The sequence below is a fragment of the Gavialis gangeticus genome, unplaced genomic scaffold (assembly GCF_001723915.1).
Source record: "Gavialis gangeticus isolate Ggan-Ray unplaced genomic scaffold, GavGan_comp1, whole genome shotgun sequence".
NCBI lineage: Eukaryota > Metazoa > Chordata > Crocodylia > Gavialidae > Gavialis > Gavialis gangeticus.
Window position 1 is genome coordinate 89,322,506 of NW_017729024.1, and position 15,598 is coordinate 89,338,103.

At 42.7% G+C, this 15,598-nt stretch overlaps 1 protein-coding gene across 1 annotated transcript in view; it reads left to right on the top strand.

The window, feature by feature from the left end:
* Window positions 1–15,126, top strand: part of LOC109297540 (fructose-1,6-bisphosphatase 1) — a 21,639-nt gene extending 6,513 nt beyond the window's left edge. Inside the window, exons 2-7 of the mRNA XM_019517356.1 lie at window positions 1,279–1,441; window positions 2,620–2,712; window positions 5,691–5,831; window positions 8,408–8,545; window positions 12,897–13,016; window positions 14,693–15,126. Coding sequence (XP_019372901.1) covers window positions 1,279–1,441; window positions 2,620–2,712; window positions 5,691–5,831; window positions 8,408–8,545; window positions 12,897–13,016; window positions 14,693–14,884 — 847 coding nt within the window. The 3' untranslated portion in view covers window positions 14,885–15,126. The remainder of the gene's footprint in view (window positions 1–1,278; window positions 1,442–2,619; window positions 2,713–5,690; window positions 5,832–8,407; window positions 8,546–12,896; window positions 13,017–14,692) is intronic.
* Window positions 15,127–15,598: the final 472 nt, after the last annotated feature.

Here is a 15,598-nt window from a genome sequence, read left to right on the forward strand (position 1 = left end):
ATAAAAAAACAAAACCTAACTCAAGTTTTGACTCTGTTCTGTAATGGCATAAATAATTAACATGTACATCTTAGACTAGCTTGGCAGGTGAAGCAAATGCTGGGAAGTCCTTGGACTCCATTTTGGTGTTTTCTGGTTTTGTTCCTCTTCTCTCTAGTCTTTGCTGAAAGTAGCTACTATTTCCCTCTTCTCTTTAGCTAGTCTTTGCTGAAGGTTCCTAGTGTTGAGGTTTGACTCTTCCTTTTTAAAGGTTTATTGGTGGACAAGATGTGAAATAACCCAAATCCTTGCAGTTGGCAGAATCTTCATTAAATTGAATTTGATTCAATGAATACCCAACCTTTGAACTGGAAAATCGGGTAGATGGGCTAGAAGACCAAGATTGATAATATCTGGCTTAATGATCACTTGCTGTATGTAATTTAATAAGTTAGCACCATTTAATATTAAATTCAATGAAACACCTTTTTCCTGATTGCACTGTAAAAGGTTTGCATCTTAGAAGACTAAGGCTTTCAGATCCAGCCCTACAAGAGAACAGGGGTGTTGCCACAGATCTGCCAATCAGAGCTGATGCTACACATGCTTCATGCTGACAGCAAAACAGGAAATTAGTGTTCTTTTTTTTTCTTGCAGGGGTAAATAAAAGATGAAGCAGATTTTCTGCAACATCATTCTTGCAAATATTTTGCGTGTTATTGGTAGGTCAGGTGCTATGCTAATCAGCATGTTCAAAATGCCTGTAGTAATGAGCCGTGTCAATACTTAATAAGAAATATAATAAAAATTTAAATAATTTGACACACACAGCAAGTAGCAGAAGACTCATTGACCCAAAAAGCTTCTATCAGTATAGGGTACTGTTTGTTAGTATTAGTAGCATTAGCAAACCGTGGTTGCTGTATCTTCTGAAACAACTGCTGTAAAATGTACTTAAATGCAGAAGCATAAAGTATGTTCATTTCAAGAAGAAACCAAGCTTTCCTGTCTTAAATTCCTAGAAAGGATCTCAACTTTGAAAGAACTAGCCGTTGATCCGAATGAGGGAAATATTCCCCCTGCACCTACAGAAGACGGAGGCCATTGTCAAAACTGAATCTAGCACTTAAACAATGTCTTATTCCAAATGCATAGCTAGAAACTTCCATCTGTTCAGTGCTTTGGCTTTCCTTAAAACCCTGGCACAAAGTGTTTGCTATTTCATGTTTTCATGTTAAGTGTAAATGATTAACAGACCGTAGATTGTCTGATGAGGAACAATCTTTTTCATTGCTATAGCTATGGAATTGCTGGTTCCACCAATGTGACAGGAGACCAAGTAAAGAAGCTGGATATCCTTTCCAATGACCTGGTGATAAATATGCTCAAGTCATCCTTCAGCACATGTGTTATTGTATCGGAAGAAAACAAAAATGCTATAATAGTAGAACCTGACAAAAGGGTTAGTAATTTGCAAACCTTTTCAGAACTTGATTTCAAGTTAACTTTTCCTTTAAATGTGTACAGATAAAACCTGATCTAAAGATTTTGGAGGAACTTGGCCAAAGGTCTGACTTTTTCTGGATATGGGAAAATATGAATGAACTCTCTCAAAAATCAACCTCTTTCACTTTCTGTTGACTTTAATTCTCTCAGCTGAGTCTTTATTCTCTCTTGCTTGGTTTCTGGATATTTTCTTTCTTCCTACAGTTCTCTTCCAACAACTTTTTCTTTCCCATTTCAGGCCTTAAATTCTGTCATCTTTCCTTTCCAATCTCTGGAACAATTTGTATGCACATTCTTTCATCCTACTTAGCTCTCAGTCACTTGACTCTTCTGTAGCTTCTTTAGTAGATCATTTAAGTGACGCTTCACGGTAAATAAAATCCTGATGTCCTTACTTAGACAAACTCTCCCTGAAGCTCATAGAACTTAGCAAAATCTTAGCCTATTCTTTGCATGAAATATTTCCTAAGTCGCTGAATTGTAGAGATGCCAAAATTAACTTTCTACTAGTATTATTCTGCTGCTTGACAAAAATAAGAACTCTGGACTACCTTTTGTAGGCAGAAGGCTGTTGAGATGCATTGTTATAACCCCTTAAATAAACAAAGTTCATTGTAGTCAAATATTTTTATGCCGAATCTGAGCTAATGTACTTTTCCCTAAAGCACAATTACTGTCTCTATAATTGTGGTTTATTTTACTGCCTTTACAACATTTCCATGCTTAAATCAGTTCCTATGGAGATATAATTTAAAAGGATATAAACAGCTTCAAACAAACAAACCAACTATTACTGCAAATAACTCTTTAATATTACAATAAGTAAAAAAAAAAAGGACATTCTTTGCTCACTGTGGGCATTTAAAAGAATTTATTTATAGTAAGTTTTGCTGTTTTTCTTGTATTGGCAGTATTCCTTGTTTATATGAAAAAAAACAGGGAAAAAAGGAATAATATTATTATAAAGCCAAAAATTGGCAGGGAGAACTGCATTTTAAAAAATTGCCAGAGTTCAATATTGTGTCAAAGTGGAATGTACAATATTCCAGAGTTAGATGTTACTCTTCACAAGAAAAGCTTTTAAAATAGGTTTAATTATGACACATTAAGTTCCTCTCTACTTGTATTTTCCAGGGCAAATATATAGTCTGCATGGATCCTCTAGATGGCTCTTCTAACATTGACTGCCTTGTTTCCATTGGGACTATCTTTTCCATCTACAGAAAGGTAACATGTAATGCTATCATGTTATGACACACACAAGAAAACACCTATTCATTGTTTACCCTTAACCAGCCCTGGGTGGAATAAAATTGCATCTGAAAACTGTAAAATCTAATTAAACATTTTATGAGGGAGGATTTCAGGATTAGTTTAGACATAGCGTACTATTACATATATAGGTAATAAGTACCTTTGTTGGTGATATGTAGTACTTGCTTAAAAGGTAACCTACATATGTGCAATACTAACGGATATTTGATTGGCTGTGGATAGGAGGTGTGAAGTTTATATGAGTAAGTATGAGGTCCTGTTGGGACAAGATAGACCTGTGGATTTCAAGTGGAGTGCTGCAAGCCCCTCAAAAGGGGTGCTACTATGTAGGTGCTGCCGCAGCCAGGTAAAACTGCCCTCTGATCAGCTTAAAAGGGATGGAGCTGACTTGGCTGGAGCAGCCTCTGTGGACTATCCCTCCTTCTGGGAACAGAGGCATGCAGGATAGTTCCACAGGCACACCTCTTTCTGGGAGAAGCATAGGGAGCCAGACTGGGACGGATTACACAGCATGAGGTAGCTCCTGCCTGCTTTAGGCTGATAAGAGAACCATAATACAGCAGGAACAGCACGTGCGCCTCAGACCTTCCCAGGCTGACTGTGTAGCAGGGATTGGGGCAGTTTTACCTGGGGGCAGCAGAACCTCATTGTGAAGCACCGAGACAGCTACAACAGTTGTTCTCAAATGGGTGTGCTACCACATTAAAAAAAAAAAGTGGTGGAAGGGGGGCCCTGACTCTGAAAAGGTTGAGAGTCACTGATGTGGAACACAAGTTCGATACTTTTCCCCATGAAACTGATTATTTCCTACATCTTGTATAAGGTCTGCCAGCCTGAGGATAGGCTTCAAATATGGAACTGAATTTGGACCTAGCACAGCATGTAAATATAATGGCCTAATTCATTGCAAGAGTTAAACCCCTTGTTTGGATGAGCTTGAAATACAAGATTAACAAGTCTCAAACTTGGAAATGGTTGAGCAAATTCAGATAAGGCATCTTTTAAGCATCAAATAAGGCTATTTTAAGCATCTTATCCCACATTTGTATACACCTAAAAGTAACTTGCTTCAAATGAAGCAAAAGAATATTTTGCACTGTTTATCAGTTGCAAACAGTGACAAATGTTCCGCTCTACCCCTTCACTGCCTGTGCCATTTTCTTACTTCCTGCATTCCATCCAAGCTTTGACTTGGCACTTTTATACTTTGTGTTTGCACAATGCTTTGTACAAAGAGAGAGAGTCCCAGCTTCAAGGAGCTAATAGTCTAAAGCTGGGTCCATGTCAAAGTTCTGGTGATATAGTCACACTGGATGGAAGCAGGGAATCAAAGCCCCTAATCAACACACCTGGCACAATCCCTGTAGTAGAGGTTATTGACAACCTCTTGCAAGAGACAAGTGCTTTTGTTGCCTTAGGTCAGGGGTATGAAACAACTAACCCCTCATTCCTCCTGATCCAGACCCCTCTGGGGTGTGCAGCAGTGGCAAGAGGCTAATGCAGCTGCTGCTCATCCACCACCACTGACATTTCCCTGGCAGGACCCCGTAGCCAGGAATTTGGTGATGGACCCCAACTCAGCTTGCCCTATCCCTGAATTTCTGACCTCTCCAGGAGCCTTGTGAGCCTGATGAAACGGCTCTGCAGGACAGATCTTTGACCCCCTGGCTTAGGTTATATGGTTCAGGGCACAGTGTAGCTGGATAAGCAGAAAAAATCCTCTTGCTGGCATATGCTGCATTGCCGCTATGGGTACCTGTTGACATAGCTACAGAGGAAGAGGCATCATAATGTCTTGAGGCATGTTTGCAAGAGCAAAAACAGATCGAGACAGTCTATGTAGCAGCAAGAAACAATGAGATAATACCAGTAAGCATGATAAGCAGTGGCACCAGCACCCTAACCATTATTTTTATTTCTAATAAAACTTGATTAAGGAAGGATTTCTCACCTAGTTGAACTAAGCCACGAGTCATCGTTGCTACTGTATTTACTCAATTCTAAGATTAAGTACCCCCGCCCCTTCTCCCATTTCACATGGGAGGAAAAAAGCCCCTCATCTTAGAATCAAGTATGGAGGGGAAGGAGGGTGGAACAGGTGGCTGCTGTGGCTCTGGGTCCAGCCTCTACCCTGGGTCAGGACTAGCTACAGCTTCTGCCTGCCGGCCCCCAACCCTGCCACCTTTGCATCCCCACATCTCCCCCACACCTCCATGCAGCCTCTGCTCCCTGCCTGTGTATTTCCCTCTTCCCCTTACCTTTGCTTTGGATTGGCAGACTCCATGCACGCTGCAGCCTGGGGCACTGAGCACAGCTCCAGCCTGGCCTCATAGCAGCACACTGCTGCTATGGGGGCTTGGCTGGGGCCATGCTCAGTGCCCTAAGCTAGAACTGGGATGGCACGGAGCAGAGACCTGAGGGGTGGGGGCGAGGACAAGCAGAGGCTAGAGGGGTGAAGGGCAGGGAGGAGCAGAGGCTGGAAGGGGAGAGGTGGAGTAGGAAAGGGGCAGAAGTAGCAGGAGGGGGCAGACTGCTTGAGCTCCCCATACTATCTCCCTCTCTTCAGCAGTGGGAGGGATTACTTAAAGACGACTCCCCAATAATTAGTTTTCCATGTAGAGAATCTATAACAAATGTTTAGATTTTCCATGAATAGAATTTAATTATTGGGTGGTCTGCTTGAATTTAGGGTTGTTTTGGATTCAAGTAAATACAGTAAATATGCAGTTGCTGCCCTTCTGCCAGTTCAGCATGTGCTGCCTGAAGTCTAGTAGTCCCAAAGCATACAACATTATCTTATAATTTAACATTCTGTGAAGCTCTATTACTGCAGAATAATGAAGGAATTAAGCGTATAAAATAGATGTGTCATGTAAATAATTTCACTTACAAAATTTAAAAAGAACTGACATCCGTCTCTCCTACTCCAGACATCCCCTGATGAACCTTCTGAGAGAGATGCTTTGCAGTCTGGGCGTAACATTGTGGCAGCTGGCTATGCTGTTTATGGGAGTGCCACAATGTTGGTGCTGGCTACTGCTTCTGGTGTCAACTGTTTTATGCTTGATCCGGTAAGAAATCCTATAGCTGGCATGAATGGCTTAAGTTGTTTGTTCTGGCTTTTTTGAAAGGGATATCAAAATGACATTTTTATGAGAGAGACGTCCCCAAAGGTATCAATATAGGGAGCTGCTTCAACACTAACTCTGATCTCCAGAGATGCTTTAATGAGAATTATGTAGTCTACTTTTGATAGGCATATGTAAGTCTCCAAAGGCTTTTGGTATTCTTCACTTCTACTGAAGAAAAAGTAGGTGTTACTCAGTGGCCTCCTGAAATGAGGATCTTCAAGTTTGTAAAACAAATATGCACATGCTGTCTGAGGTGATATACATGTAATCCCTTTTGCAAGGAGGTGTAGGTGTGTGGCTGACTTGGTTTCCCCAAGAGTCTCTCAGTTTAACAGGAGGGTACAAAAAGTTTGAATTATTTACACACACAAGCATCCAAACAGCAAGCTGTAACCCAGCACAGAAATCTGATAAAGTTACCCCTTTCAACTTTAAACCTCAACTCTGGTAGTCTCACAAGGACCCTTCAGGGTGAGACTTCACCTTATGCATGGTCCCAACTGTCCTAGGTAGCACAAAGACTCTTACTGCTCCACAGTCTCACTGACTATATTAACTTCTGTAGCTTTTTTAAATGAAACTCAGGCCCTGCTTTGTTGCAGTCAGATTCTTTGCTGGGGTCTCTTCAGTAGGGAAGTTGATCCTTCTCTGAGCTGCACTCAAACCAGGCTCCACTACAATCCCCCTGGGGTCTCTTTCAGTGGTACATGGAGCATATCAGGGAGCAAAGCTCCTCCTTCTTCCACAGAGCAAAAAGGTTCCCATCTCACAGCTTCTTTCCACTTCCCCTCCTGCTTGCCCTCAAAACAGTCTGGAGGCTGAGTTCATTCCAGCTCTGGTTTTTCTGAGTTTGGAGTGGGCTTGGGGGATGGGGGGGGAAGATTACCCATATTTAAAATAATCTCTCTTATCTCTCTTGCAATTCAGAATTCCCCATAAGACTATACACTGTGCCTTTGAGTTTAATACACGACTTCAAGGCTGTCCAGCTGGTGGTCTGCAGCCCACATGTAGCCCATAAGGGGTTAAGTTGCAACTCCAGGCCTCTTCCCCAGCAGTTACTCCCCTCACTGTTTTCTGCAACAGACTGGATTCTCCAGGCCTCCTCCCACCGCTTGCTCTAGATTTCACTGCCTGCCCCTACTCCAGAGGGCAGGGCAGCGCGGTGCAGCGCAGCATGCCCCAGGGAGCTGAAGGTGAGCCTGGGAACACACGCGAGGGGGAGAGAGCAAGAGTGCACAGTGCAGTGGCCTGGGGGGCCCTTGGCTTGCCCCAGTATAGCCCCTCACTGGTGCAGCCTGTGGCAGGCCTTTGGCTCCCAGCCACTAAGAAGCTGAACAGCCCTGCATAACTTCAAACTAGTTAACCTTGTCATCATCATCAACACCAGAGTCCTACAATACAAATACTTGGAAGTGGAGCAGCAGCAATATTTTAACCCTCTTTCACACTTTCAGATGACACCTTGATCTCTAAAAGAGTAAGTAGGATATGTGTGTACGTGTTTGACATCTGAAAACCTCTTGACCATGTGACTTTTGACATAGAAGGCACATTTAACAAAACAGTGCATCTGGCTGAAGTGGCTCAGTTTAAATTAAAGACATAGTAGTGCAAATTGGATGGTGCAGCCACTTACAGTATATTGTGGAAGTTGCCATGGTCATTTGGCTTCAAGGAAGTAGAGCTTGATGTTAAGCTTAGTAATGACTTGGATATCTGCATGCATCATCACCATTTGTTTGTATTTAGATATTAGGACTCTTCTACTAGCTGTGTGTGTCCTTTTTTCTAAAGAAAATGTGGAAGCTTACTACAGCAGAGACAAACAGCCACTCAAGCCAACTACAACAGAGCTGTCCAACTTCTAAGCAGCTGGGGGCTGCACCAGTGGAGGTCATGGCCCCTCAGGACCATATACTGCATGCCTTCCTTTCCCCAGTACTGTGGGCTGCCCCATACTGCATTGCATTGCTCCCTGGGCCAGGGAAGGGGAAGCTGAAGGGAAAGGGAGATCAGAGCTCCCAGCTGCTTCTGCAGCTGACACAGAGGGGAGAGGTTGGGGAGGGGAAGAGAAGCAGCAGCCACTGAGTGGTAGCCCAGAGGGTGCAATTTAACTCCTTTGGGCAGTTGGACAGCCCTGGGGTACAGCAAAGAGATCCTCTCATGTCCTGTTTTTTGGCTTCAGTGTGATCCTAGCTGGTAGGGATTGAAAACTTGTTGCCAATTTATATTCATTCAGCGGCCTCTAGCAATCTCAGTCCCCAGAATTACTTACAGTTGTATTTTATCATCAGTTTAAAAAAGGAGACAGAACTGAGTGGACCTATGCTGAACAAACCTTTCTGCACAGAATTTTGCGGGTGCAAACAGATCTGTCCTTTCCTAAGTATTGACTCATTAAAAGGAAATGGAATCTGTAGTAGGTTTTCACTGAGACATGCATACCAGTGACTTGTCTTTACTTTTGTAAATACAGACATGCTTTAAAAAAGTTATTAAATTCTTATCTTTAGGCAATTGGAGAATTCATTTTGGTCGATAAGGATGTGAAAATCAAAAAGAAGGGAAATATCTACAGTCTCAACGAGGGCTATGCTAAATATTTTGATCCTGCAGTCACCGAGTATATCAAAAAGAAGAAATTCCCCGAGGTAAATAAGAAATTTGTGAAGCTCTCTCTATGAAAAGCAAATGCGCACTTAAAAAAAAAAAAAATCAAACTTTGCATTCAGTTACTGTTCTGGGTATGGAGTGCTCTTCTGAGAGAAGAAAGGTGGTTGGCCATGTTCGTCTAAGATTAGACAGAAGGTAGAGTAGGTATGTGCCTTATAGACTAACTAAATAAGATCGGGAGTATAAGCCTTTGTGAACGTAGCTCACTTCACAGATGCTGGGAAAGGACAAGGGAAGAGAAGCCAGACAAAGCCGATCCCTGATAACGTACAAATCAGCAGAGAGTATCCAAACCACTCCTGGGTTTTATTATTCAAAGGCTTCTCAATCACTTTGTGGAGTATAGAGGCAACATATTTGCACTAACTTTTGCTGTTACAAAGTTGGAGTTTGTTTTCCTTTCTCATATACTTGAAATGTTGGTAGACTTAAGACTTCAGTTTCATTCCATTTCAATTTCACTAAAATTCCAAGGCCTGCTTTAAAAACTATCCGATTTCTTAGCATCATGCAGGCTTGAGCCTACTTCACTCACCCTAAGTCCACAGGTACAGTGCAGAGCCAGAAGCTCACAAGCAAGGCTATTTAAGGCTTATCCCTGTTATAGAGCCCTTAGTCTCTAGACCAGAGAATGGACACTGGGGCAAGCCTGGAACAGCTACACTGGCAAACTTCCAGGTGTGAAGTGCATCAGTAGACTCAGGTAGATGGTGTGTTCTCATAGCTGCTGACACAGTATAGAAAACCCCTGAGTAGCCACAGGTGATTTTGCATCTCGTGTGCTACCTGCAGTAGCCCCATACAAACTACATAGGCTCAGCTGAATGATCAACCCCTTACAGTTGCAAAGAATTCTTTTGTTGATTACATATTTGTAATGTGCCATGGTAACAGAAGTAAAATCCTAAAGAAATTAAAGGCAGACAAGGTTCTTTAGGTGAATCTGATATGTTTTATTAGAGCAACTTAAATAGTTGGAAAAAAATGCTTGCTAAGAAAATTTGTTTCCAACTCTTTAAGTTGGTCTAATAAAAGATAGACAGACAAGGTTCTTTGGGTGAATCTGATTATGTCCTTAGACCAGCATGGCTACAGCCTACACCCCTGAAGAAATTAAAGTACATGCTTAGAGTTATAGATGTGTATTAGCTTAAAATAAGACCAAAGACAATACAAGACTTAAAGGTGTGCTGCTTTTTCAGTAGCAGTATTTTATGCAGTAATTGGTTAAATAATCTTCTTCCCTTACTGACAGCACAGCTATGAGAGAATAGCTCAATAGGTGGCTTTTAACAATACGATATATAACATAAGTCAGGTAAATACCTTTTTGGTGAAACTTTGCCATTACATGATATTGATGCACACTTAATAGCTATGCAGGCTGAAAATGCATCCGTATAAGTATGATATCAGTAAAAACTTCCCTATATTGCTCCTACCCTCCTCTGACCAAGAAGACCAGAAAGTAAGAAATATATCATCTCCATTCTCATTGTGCTTGATCCCTCTGTGCTGAGTACACTTACAAAGCCTTTCATATCATAGTTGGTGCATATCCAAAAAAATGGAGGCAGAAATACCAACAAAATCTTCCTCATTTTCTCTCTACCACATTCAGTTTGAACTGCTGCCCTTGGAGTTTCATGTCTCCTCTTTATGCAATTAACTCTTAACTTGAAGACATTTTAGTAAAGACCAAGTAGCCTAAGGAAAAACTGGCACTCTGTCTATGTGGTAAACTTACTGTCCCCAGCTTTGGTCTTCTCTGCCTGGAGCACACTGCTCTGCTCCAGGCAGGCTGCCTCCTAACCCTGAGGCAGTACAGCTGCAGGTGGGATAATTAGCACCAATGCTCAACAGTGTTAATTAACCCACCCCAAGGCTGTCATGTACATTACTCCTAGCTTACAAAGCACCCTGACCAGAGCAGCAGCATCATTGAAATCACTGTCACTAGGGTTAGTATATTTATCGCAACCTGTCAGTCTGTAACATTCGCATATTAATTTTCTCCTGCAGTAGCAATAGTTCTGACTGAATGAAACCAGACACAAGCTTCTAGTGACAATTCTTTCAAAAGAAAGCGATTAGAATCTCAATTCTATTTCCCCTGCTTTTCCACCTCCCTCACCCCCACAAAAAAAAGATGATTAAATAGACTTCGAAAATCTTTTTTTTCCTGTTCTACAAATAAACCTGAAAGCTTGTTTTTAAAGTTAATCATTTTTATATGCTGATGATCTTACAGACTTACACTACAAAGGCAGGGCTCATATACGTAGAAAAATGAAGAGCACCAAGGGTGGTATTTATTTGGAGATTAAACAGTAAAGTTGTTAGGAGTAAAAAAGAGAATACAAGATACATTAAACAGTAACATTCTAACTTTCTATAACCAGAAAAATTAATAACCTGAAGAGAACTTCCACAGTTGAATGGAGAGGAGTAAGGATGGTTTCTGCTCCACAGCCAGAGGACAGCCTTAGTTTCTTACAGGCCTTGTTGCACAGTAGGAATCTTGGGTGGCTCGTGGAGCTCTTAATACCTGGACTGTCTGCACATCAACACTTAAAACTACCTGTATCCCTGGAAGGCAAGGTTCTTTGGGTAGATGTGATACCTTTTTATTAAGCCAACTGCATAGTTGGAGCAAAATTCTTTGCAAGCTTTCGGGCACAAGTGCCCTTCTTCAGGCATAGGGAGACTACTGTTGTTCTGAGATCTGAAACTATTTTTAGCACTCACTGTTAGGGGTATGTGAAATGGGCCCTATTCGATTTGGATCCGGCCCGAATCGGGGACAGTGATTCAATTTGTTGATTCAGATCACTGTCCCCAATTTGATTTGGCCGAATCAGAATCTGAAGATTCGATGCTGATTTGGAGAATCAGCGATTCGGACATAGACACAGCTTTAAATGTTTTTTCTACAAACATCAAGGTACCAAGTGCGACTCGTGAATGCTGCAATAGTGGGGTAGATGGAGCATCCCACAGGAGCGCGGGGGAGCCCCCCTACGTGCTTGGTGGCTATCCTGGAAGTGGACCAGAACTACTTCCAGTCCACTCCCGGGTCCACCGGGAAGTGTGCGGGGGGCCCCCCCATGCCCTGCCAGCTGCAGGGGGACTCCAGGTATCCCCCCAGACAGGAGGCATCAGTTGCTGAGCTGGAGGGGTGCAGGGAGCCCCCCCATGCACTCTCCAGCAGACCTGGAAGTGGCCTGGAAGTGCTTCTGGTCCACTTCTGGGTCTCCGGCCGAGCGCACTGGGGAGCCCCCCACGCTTCTGTGGGACGCTTCGTGCACCCCAGCATCACAACATTCATGAGCCACCTGATACTTAAAGGTGTATAGAAAAAAACATTTAAAGGTGTGCCTATGTCTGAATCGCCGAATCCCTCCAAATTGATTCAGAGGGTTCCGATTTGAATTCGGAGAGATTCAAGGGTCCTCCGATTCAGTTCAGAGATTTGGCCATCAAATCAGGCCAAATCAAATCGGGGACTGAAGCTTTGCACAGCCCTACTCACTGTGTGCTCCAGGGCAGGATTATCTCTGATCTGTTACCAGCTCCTGTTACACTAAGGTGTAGACACTCCACCCGTTCCCCCTCCTCAGCTGGCCTGGATTGGGCCCGCTGCTTTCCCCCACCCACACCCCATATCCCTGTTCACTCCCATCCCCACATCCCTCCTGCTTTCTTGTGGCTACCTGCGCTGTCTCTGCTGAGGTAGTGGGCAGGAAGGGGTTAATCTGCCTGCCCAGCCACTGCCATCACCAGGCTACTACCATCACCACTGCCACGGTTAACTCTTCCCTGCCTGCTCCCCTGGGACAGACAACGTGGGCAGCCACAGATAGGGCCCCAGGGGCAGTGAGGGGCAGACCAGAGCCCCAGAGGGCAAGCCTAGAATGGGAGGGAGGGCAGATTCTTACCTTTCAGTCCTTCAGGCCCCTCCTGGCCTAAAATATGACTGCTCCAAACTCAGATTAATACTAACACAGATCAAGATTTGTGCAGCTCAGTGGAAAGTGTAACAAGGCCGTTATACTAAGGTCATAGTACAGCTCAGTGGTCAGGGCACTGGAATGGGAACTGAGAGTCTCATTTTATTTCTGGCTTTGCCACTAACTTGTTGTGTGACCTTGGACAAGTCACTTTGCCTTTATGCTTCAGTTTTCCTTAGCTGTAAAATGGGTACAGTAATTAAACTGTCTTTGTCCATTATGTTGATCGGTACCAATGGGAAATGTAATGTAGGAGTTGAGTATTATTATTATTACCAGTAAAAAATTTAACAAGATTTAATTAAATGTCTTTATGCAGGATGGCAGTTCTCCATACAGTGCGAGGTATATAGGTTCTATGGTGGCTGATGTACATCGTACTCTGGTGTATGGAGGAATCTTCTTATATCCAGCTAACTCCAAAAGCCCCAAGGGAAAGGTAAAACTAAAATAATCTAACTTAAAGCATATCAGTATTTTCTTTAAAAACCACTTTCACTTGTAACTTAACAGCCCGCTTCTAAAAATCTGGTGGTGACCACAACAGACCCAGAGTTACAGGTGGCAAGAATGTAGTTTTGGGCAGTTTCTTGTATTGCAGGATTTAGAAGTCTTTCCTTTTTGAGCACTTCAAATGCACAAGATTTGTTCAGTGGGAAATTAGTCCTTTCTCGGCAAACTATTCAATTCTGCCCCCCTTCACAGGCATTTGTAAGGTTATTTTGCTACCAGCCAACCCTTTTCCACTGATCCTGTGCAGACCAGAGACCCTGGGCTTTCCAGCTCACAGTTTTTTACACCTTAAAGGAACTCTGGCTTCCACCAGCTCTCCCTTGTTCTCCTGCCATCTTGTTCATGTCTTGTGTCTCTAGCCATTCTACCTCTCATCTTTAGAGGCCTGCTTTTTGCTTTGCTTTCCCACCCTCCCTCGCAGGAACAAGTTACTGCCTTTTTGAGGCCCAGTGAACTCATCCACCCTGCCCTCTGCAACCAATGGGTTTTCAAGCTCTGACAATAAGAAATGTCTTTTGTTAGAATTGCACCCCATGAGGCTCTGATTGTGGACACACTAGTTTTCAAACAGCCTTCCTCCCTTGCTGGCATGAATAGCTTTAAGCAAGTCCTGAAGGTTAACCAAGTTCTAATTTGTAACACTTGGAGTAAGCAAATTGTCCCTCCTTTCCACTCCTTTCCAATTCGTTGCTTCCCCCTTCTCTATTGTGCCCAGACTGTGGAGAGCATTCCAAAGTCTGTGTCAATGAGAGCATTTCGGATAATCAGCTGTCATACAGCCTCTCATTCACCATGCTTGTGCATATCCCTAGCCATATAGTACCATCTACAGCAAAGGAAACTGTCTGTATTGCATTGAGAAACCAGTAGTTAGCACATTAAGCCTAAAGGTACCTTTCTCTGTGAGAGAAATACTACCAAGGGAGTAAACACCTGCATCCTAAACCCAGCAGGAATACTACTATCTAGAAGGTTGTGCATAGATCTGGCCCCTAGCCCAACATGAGAGGAGAACTGTTTAATCAGCTAAGACCTTTAATCTGTTTTGAAAAAGTGTCAGGTAAATCATTGCTTCAGCTTGTAGATAAGATACAGTTATCCATTACACAAACATATTACAGTCGGGGCCTTTTTTTTTTCCTTCCACACAAGCTAAATGGTCTGTTGCTGTGTTAACCCTATGAAGAGTAACAAAATCTTGAATGCTAGTATTGTTCACTCCCAAATGCTCAGTTTTGAAGCATTCTTTCAGGTGTTTCAACTATTAACAGCCAAGTGGACAAGGCAACAAAAGTGCTTGTGTGGACTATGTAAGGAAAAATGGAGCCAAATATAGGTTTTGGTATACCTTTTGGGGTAACTGGTTCAAGATTCAGTTTTAAGCCCCTACTCTTTGTCAGAGAGCTGCAGTAAACCCTAATTGTATTGCAACTGGGTGAGCTTAAAGCTAACCCTCTCTGTACAGCTCGGGGCCCTGTACTGCCCTGTGCCACCCCTGTCCTTGACAGTGAAGTATTTATTGCTGGTGTATTTTAGTACCATATTCAACAATACATTGAGTTTATTGTGCTGACCACTGTAATTCTGGTTTTCATCTTCCAGCTGAGACTCCTCTATGAATGTAATCCCATGGCTTTTGTAATTGAGAAGGCTGGGGGAATGGCAACAACAGGGAATCAGGCAGTGCTGGATGTAGTGCCTGAGGATATCCACCAGAGACTACCTATTGTCCTGGGATCGCCTGATGATGTGCAGGAATACATTGACATAGTCAAGAAGCACTCAACTAAGTGAAAATTTAGCCTTGACGCAGCTAAAATACAAATTGGAAGAAAAGCCTTACAACTGAACCATAGATTACCCTGTGCAATACTACTGACCGTGAATTGTCAAACTTCTGTTGCAGCAAAGCAAAAGAACCATATTTCTATAAGTCTTGTTTTGAAAAAAAAAAAAGAGAAAAAGAAACAAATTTTGTATTGTGTAACCAAAATTCAATTTTCAGTGTGGCATTAAAAGCAACATCAGGAGAATAATATGTTTTTCTCTGTTTCACCATGTACAACTACACAAATTCCACTATAATTTATACAAGTTGTTAAGTGGCCAAGTGCAGACACCACTTTCTTTCCAGTGACAGAGAAATCATTGTTCCCCTACTCACCTGAAATATTTAATTCTACAGAGAGTAGAGTGCAATAAGAATATCCCAGTTGGACCTTGTCCAGACCAGTCTTTGGTCCTCTGGCAAGGACTGTGGCCATGCATAGGCATTACATTTCTGCTGAGAGAACTACTGGTGTTGCAGTAGAAATGAGAAATGTACAAGTGTTCACTGAATTTCTCCTGGGGGGGAAAATGCCCTTTCTGGAAGCTGATCTTCCAGGTTTTAACCTAGAAAATCTTTCCAGTGAGAGAGTTTGTCTCACAAGTGTGAACACTTAAAGGCTCTTCTCTTGGTTTGCTTTGGGAGAGGAGGTGCGCAACAACCACTGCTTGCTGACTGTT